A 7500-nucleotide genomic window follows, 5' to 3' on the forward strand; every position below is an offset into this window, starting at 1 on the left:
GGCGGACCTAAGCGGGGATTGGAGCGGCATCGCTGACGACGAAATAATCATTTAAATGTAAGTATCTTTAGTGTTTGTCGTACATGTGTTATCACGGTTAATGTGTTAGCTTAACGCGTTAACGCTGGTACTAACTGCTATAATAATTAGGTAGATTTACCCCGAGCTAACGTTAGCTAACCAAACCTAGCATTTAACATGCTAGGCTGTTAGCTAGGTTGCTGTCTTTTTGTGCCATTTGTGTTTTTAAAGTTTAAAATCCGGTGGCATTTTAATCTCTTTTATATGTTGTTACGCTATATGGGTAACGTTAGCAGAGATTTAGAAATGTGTGTGTTTATCAGCTGTAACTGCAGGATGGGAGCTAACGCTGCACCTTGTTAACTTCACTAGCAACGTTAAATCAGTAGTTTCCCATGTAAAAAGTAAAACGTTGCATATAACGTTACGTTAAAACATTCATGACGGTAAACGTCTTTTTCTTGTTTGCTGTCTTTTAACAGGGACAAACGGAGGCGGTCACCGATGATGGGAACGCCAAAGACAAGCAGGGAGACTGGCCAAAGACAGACGTTGAATAGATTATTTGTTATATTAGAGATTGGCATTCTGAAAATAAATGCATTAAATTAACTGGTTTGTCTGTGTCATTACGTTTTTGGGTGTGTATATAATATAAACTGTTTTTCAGTGTCTATTTCTGACGGAATAATTAGTGTGAACTGAAGGCGGGGAAACATTTTCAATGACGCAAGCACGCAATGACATGCATTTGCTAGCCTGTTCCATTGTACATGTTCTCTGAATGCTAAGGAGGAGCCTGGCCTAGCCTCCGAATGCTAAGGAGGAGCCTGGCCTAGCCTCTGAATGCTAAGGAGGAGCCTGGTCTAGCCTCTGAATGCTAAGGAGGAGCCTGGCCTAGCCTCTGAATGCTAAGGAGGAGCCTGGCCTAGCCTCTGAATGCTAAGGAGGAGCTGGCCAGCCCGATGCTAAGGAGCCTGGCAGCCTGATGCTAGGAGCCTGCAGCCTGAATGCTAAGGAGGAGCCTGCAGCCTGATGCTAAGGAGGGCCTAGCTCTGAATGCTAAGGAGGAGCCTGGCAGCTCTGAGCTAGGAGCGCCTAGCCTCTGAATGCTAAGGAGGAGCCTGGCCTAGCCTCTGAATGCTAAGGAGGAGCCTGGCCTAGCCTCCGAATGCTAAGGAGGAGCCTGGCCTAGCCTCTGAATGCTAAGGAGGAGCCTGGCCTAGCCTCCGAATGCTAAGGAGGAGCCTGGCCTAGCCTCCGAATGCTAAGGAGGAGCCTGGTCTAGCCTCTGAATGCTAAGGAGGAGCCTGGCCTAGCGGACGGAGCCTTGGCTCGGAGCTCCCCCGTCCTGGGAGGCTCAGACACGCTGGTGTCTGCTCATAGATGGCCTATACAGTATATACTCAGTCAGTATATATGTATATATACTCAGTCAGTATATATGTATATCTATGGTTTCTGCTGGCGTTGGGGGGTTCCAGGCTACATCCCGATCCCGCAGTGTTTTTTTTAGCCGCCCGCTCCCGCCCACAGCAAAGTTAAAACTGCCCGCTCCCGCGAGATTTGCGTTGGGTCCCGTGGGACCCGGCGGGACCCAATCCCAATGCAGCCCTCTACCTGGCCTAGCCTCTGAATGCTAAGGAGGAGCCTGGCCTAGCCTAGGAAGGACTAGTCCTACCAAGGAAGGATCCTTGACATTGAGAAACGGCTAGAGACTGTTAATATTAATCGTAGCCTATATAGAGCGCAACAGTCCCGCCCACAGCGGGTTCCAGAAGTAAAAATACAACGCAATTTCTCCATTGACAGTTGCAGTATAAGCCATAAAATGGTAACCGTCGATGGTGGACTTAAAACCAGCTACGCCATGACTCAGAGATTGTATATGCTCATATAGACGCCACAAATCATGGGGCACTAACCTTGTTTAGAGAGAAATGTATTTTATTCGCGATGTCTTGGATATAAGTACTTCATTACCCACAATCCTGAACAATCCCACAATCCCACAGTGATGCCTCTGATTGGTGGAGCTCATGCTGGTGATGAGAGGGGGGGGGGGGGCAGCTGCTGCACGATCCGTCACGAGGATTTACGACACTGCACGAATCACGATCAGTTCCACGCTTCTGACGTTAGCCTCCGCCGGGAAGCTAACGTTAATTTAGCTAACAGGTAATTCGGCTAACCGCTAGCTGACAGCTTGATTAACGTTAACTCAAACTTATCACTGGGTGAAGCTGTCTACAGCTGACGTAACAGCCGTTATATATGTTAACGGTTATTTTCAGGTTTATTTTGAGGGTCTTTTAAAGTTATTACACGCTGTCTCAGCTAGCGGTTAGCCGAATTAGCTGATAGCTAAACTAACGTTAGCTTCCTTTCTTCAGTGGTGCGTGGTGGTTGATGGGATGAGTAGTTCCTTCGCTCTGAGATGACGATATGTACACAGTCTTTTACCTTTGACTTTTTGGGGATTTTCTGTTCGTTTTTTCAGTCGAAATGAGCCTAAGGCATGGTCTAAAACTCTTTATATACAGATTTTTCCAGACGTCAACGGGAGAAATGAACGGGAAATTTACTTCCGGAACCCACGGTCTCTCAGAGGAGGGGCGGGACTGTTGAGCTCTATGCGGTTTGCTCACACAGCCTAGTGGTGTGATGGTGAAGTGCAGTCATGCTGCGTTCATGAGCGTAGGGTAGGCTGAGGTCTACGTCCCGTTAGTAGCCTATATTTTAAATTACAACGCCACATATGGCAGACACCTTCAGATATGAGAGACCGCCTCAGATTTTTGACTTTGTTGCTTTCATGGGAGCCAGTCCTCACTCTATGGGAGCTCAGCTCCCTCTGGCTCCCACGTAATTCGAGCACTGGCCCAGATATTTCTCATCTTTCTAGTTCTTCTGTTGGCAGAGGCAGGATAGGCAAACGCTAGTGGTGCCTGCAGTACAGATGAGTGGTGAAGACTTCAAGATAATACAAGATAACACAAAATAATGTCAAAAACATCGCAAAAAATTCCAATAATGTCGGGAAAACAACGTCAAAAACACCAAAACAAGCAAAAAACATAAAAAAAAATGTCTGTGTGTGCTGTGTCTGTGTATGTGTGTGTGTGTGTGTGTGTGTGTGTGTGTGTGTGTGTGTGTGTGTGCTAATGTGTGTGAGGTAATAACGCTTCGTAACATTAAAATTGATGATAGCAATCTGAAAGCCTCAGCAGCATCCCTGCCGGTTGATTTCATTGGAGGATAAATATGTAACGGATCCATCTGTGTGTTATCCATCCCATCAGAGTGGACCAGATGTGGTTTTATATCGTAAAGAGGAAGCTGACTCCATTTATCATTCACAGAAATCTGAAAACACAGCTGACAGGAAGCAGAGAGCCTGCAGGGAGATGCAGATTTTCCTCGTCTGCATATCAACCAAACTCCATTGAAAAAAACAGTACTTTTAGCGTGTACAGAGCCAACATATTGTCACATGTAAAAAAGGTAAATTATGTGTTTATTACAACCAAAACTAGAGTTGTGATGGTTGGAAAAGTGGAAAGACGAACCAAAACGTTTTTTAATACTTTTATTTTGATTCTGTCGACTTTGAATGAAGTGTGTTTAACGATGCTAAAATTACTGATTATTTACATGGAGTCTGGTGGGTTTAGCGAACGCAATTTTGCGGATGTTTTATGTTTAAAACAAGGAACTAAAAGGTCTATCTCTGTAGGGATCCTTTCCATAATGTTGTCAGAAACTTAGAATACTGAGTCTGTCAGCCTGTCACCTTGTATATGTATATGTGTGTGTGTATATATATATATATATAGAACAATAGGCTCCTGCTGAATTCAATTCACTGAGAGTGATTCTCCTCCGGACTAATGAAAGCAGACAGTCTTTGATATGCAGAACCCCTCACACACACACACACACACACGCGCACACACACACACACACACACACACACACACACACAGAAACACACACACACACACACACACACACACACACACACACACACACACACAGACAGACAGACAGACAGACATACAGACAGACACACACACACACACACACACACACAAAAACACACACACATACAGGCACACACACACACACACACACACACACACAGAAACACACACACACACACACACACACACACACACACACACACACACACACACACACACAGATAACAACAAGGTGTGTAGTCAGTTAAGAAGGTTGTTTTTCATAAAACTTTAATTAAACCATCACATTAACAGAGAAGAAGACAGAGTAATGTCTGCTGTGTGTCTGTAACCGGTTTAGAGAAACTTAATATTATTGTTATGACAGCAAACACGTCAGGAGGGATGTTAAACTCTGGGTCATTAGATTGATAGTGTAATATTAAACCCACATCCTGCTGCTCCACGTCTCATACAGAAATCTCATTATCTATGTGTGTGTGTGTGTGTGTGTGTGTGTGTGTGTGTGTGTGTGTGTGTGTGTGTGTGTGTGTGTGTGTGTGTGTGTCAGAAGGGAAGGTGGAGGTGACTAAAGAAGGGATGAAGTTGTGTACGATGGGACCGGGCAAAGTCTTCGGAGAGCTCGCCATCCTCTACAACTGCACCAGGACAGCCACCGTCAGGAGTGAGTACACACACATACAGATACAGTATCGACCAATCACAGTGAGTACACACATAAAGATACAGCATCGACCAATCACAGTGAGTACACACACATACAGATACAGTATCGACCAATCACAGTGTCCGGAGTGAGTACACACATACAGTATCGACCAATCACAGTGAGTACACACATACAGATACAGCATCGACCAATCACAGTGAGTACATACATACAGATACAGCATCAACCAATCACAGTGTCCGGAGTGAGTACACACATACAGTATCGACCAATCACAGTGAATACACACATACAGATACAGTATCGACCAATCACAGTGAGTACACACATAAAGATACAGCATCGACCAATCACAGTGAGTACACACATACACATACAGTATCGACCAATCACAGTGAGTACACACATACACATACAGTATCGACCAATCACAGTGAGTACACACACATACAGATACAGTATCGACCAATCACAGTGAGTACACACATACAGATACAGTATCGACCAATCACAGTGAGTACACACATACAGCTACAGCATCGACCAATCACAGTGAGTACACACATACAGATACAGCATCGACCAATCATAGTGTCCGGAGTGAGTACACACATACAGATACAGTATCGACCAATCACAGTGAGTACACACATACAGATACAATATCGACCAATCACAGTGTCTGGAGTGAGTACACAGAACTCGAACCTCGCGACATTCTGATGCTACCAAGCCATCAGCTCCCGTTAGCATCCCATTGACTGCCATTCATTCTGACGTCACTTTGACAGAGAATAACTTTACATCTGAAGAGTTTAAAGACTCTATTTGTCCATTGTTTATTTCTAAAGAAACACGACAGTGTATAAAAGGCTCCATTACCTTGTACCTCACGTTATGGCTCCGTAGCAGACGTTTTTATAAAAATAGGCTAACGATTGGGTCATAACCATGAGACTTACTGTCTCATAGTAGAGGAATTACCGTATAGTACAGGAGAAGCTCTCAGGCAGTTTGGACTTCCATTAGCTGTTTAAGTTTAATTAGTGGGAATGCTGATTCAACATTCCCAACTATTGTTATTCTGTTCTTTATAAACTTCTTCTTATTCCCTCTTCCGTACGTTTTTTGGCTCTCCGTAACTTCTGCATACGTTCAGCTATTAAAACCATTCAACTTTTAAAATGTTCAGCTCTTTCAGCTAATGACGGGACTTCTTCAACTTTTTTTTTACTATTTATACTTTTTTAAATATTAAGCTTTTTAACACTTTTTTTTTTTTAACATTGAAGTCAATGAGAGCATGCTTCAAATCCTTCAAATCTTCTTCCGCTCCCAAAGTTTTCAGCCCCTCCATACTTTCACCTACAGACGCCGAACAAACTTTAAAATGTTTACAAAATATTCAGCTATCCGCCTACTGCTTTTCAGTTTGATATCTTTTACAGTTTTTGTGAAAAAGCTGTTTAAGTTTAGTGATCATTTCAGGATTTTTCTACGTTTCTAATGAGTGTGTGTTGCGCGAGCTAGAGTGGATGATGTCATCGCCAGAGCACAGAGCCTTGAAAAAATTATCTTTGTCCCTTCTCTATAAATTGCTCTCACGCCCACAATATCTACTAGTCATACACAATTTATACATCACAACGTAGGTACTTTTGTCTAGTTTCAGGCAATGTGCTCTGTTGTGTGATATGCCTTATACTTTTGGCTCGGCGAGCTTCCAAATGACAAGAGTTCCACATCTTCCTCCATTCGCTGCCCTGTTTAACATTCTCCACATTTCCGAGCGAAATGCAGAGCGAACCACTTTTTTAAATCGCTGATATGCCCACATTTTTAAGTTTATCCACATACATTTTATATTGATGCGTTCACAAAGGCCTTGTGGTGGTCACGATTACATCATTTCACCGATAGCCCTTATCGTTTTAGCAGTCTGAGGCTTTATTTGAGAGCTTGCTCTGTGTCTTTGAACAGCTCCAGTGGGGCACAGCTGTCAGTTACAGCAGGTGACACGGTCGTTAACCTGATTAAAGATCAAAGAGATCTCATCATCGTTTTCACTGGTCATACGTTACCATGACAACCCTTTCACAGACAGTTGAATTGAATACTACAGGCAGTAATATGAACATTAGTCTACATCTTTAGTGTTCCACTTCTGTCTGTCTGTCTTGTCGTGTTATTGACCATAGATTCAAGCGACATATAGTAGAGCAACTGAACAGCATTTATTAAAGCATCATTCCACAAAAAAAAAACCCACATCCATTCACGTAACCCCGAGCAGCTAGTAGTTCTGGTACTTCCTGTTAGGCCCCTCATAATAAAACCCGATTACACCACAAGTCTGTCCGTTTCTGTTTCTTCCTGTCTCTGTCTCTCTACCTCCCTCCTTCTGTCTCTCTCTCCCTCCCTCCTTCTGTCTCTCTCTCCCTCCCTCCTTCTGTCTCTCTCTCCCTCTCTCTCCCTCCCTCCTTCTGTCTCTCTCTCCCTCTCTCTCCCTCCCTCCTTCTGTCTCTCTCTCCCTCTCTCTCCCTCCCTCCTTCTGTCTCTCTCTCTCCCTCCCTCCCTCTTCTGTCTCTCTCTCCCTCCCTCCTTCTGTCTCTCTCTCTCCCTCCCTCCCTCCTTCGCTCTCTCTCTCTCTCTCTCTCTCTCTCTCTCTCTCTCTCCCTCCCTCCTTCTGTCTCTCTCTCTCTCTCTCTCTCTCTCTCTCTCTCTCCCTCCCTCTTCTGTCAGTCTCTCTCCCTCCCTCCCTCTTCTGTCTCCCTCCCTCTTCTCTCTCTCTCTCTCTCTCCCTCCCTCTTCTGTCTCTCTCTCTCC

General features: G+C 44.3%; 1 protein-coding gene across 2 annotated transcripts in view; it reads left to right on the forward strand.

The window, feature by feature from the left end:
- LOC116063132 (cGMP-dependent protein kinase 1-like) overlaps nucleotides 1-7500 on the forward strand; it is a 30232-nt gene that overhangs the window by 9703 nt on the left and 13029 nt on the right. For both annotated transcript variants that reach the window (XM_031317991.2, XM_035997287.1), the window contains exon 3: nucleotides 4555-4668. In XM_031317991.2, coding sequence (XP_031173851.1) covers nucleotides 4555-4668 — 114 coding nt within the window. The remainder of the gene's footprint in view (nucleotides 1-4554; nucleotides 4669-7500) is intronic.

This window comes from Sander lucioperca, chromosome 22, assembly GCF_008315115.2.
Source record: "Sander lucioperca isolate FBNREF2018 chromosome 22, SLUC_FBN_1.2, whole genome shotgun sequence".
NCBI lineage: Eukaryota > Metazoa > Chordata > Actinopteri > Perciformes > Percidae > Sander > Sander lucioperca.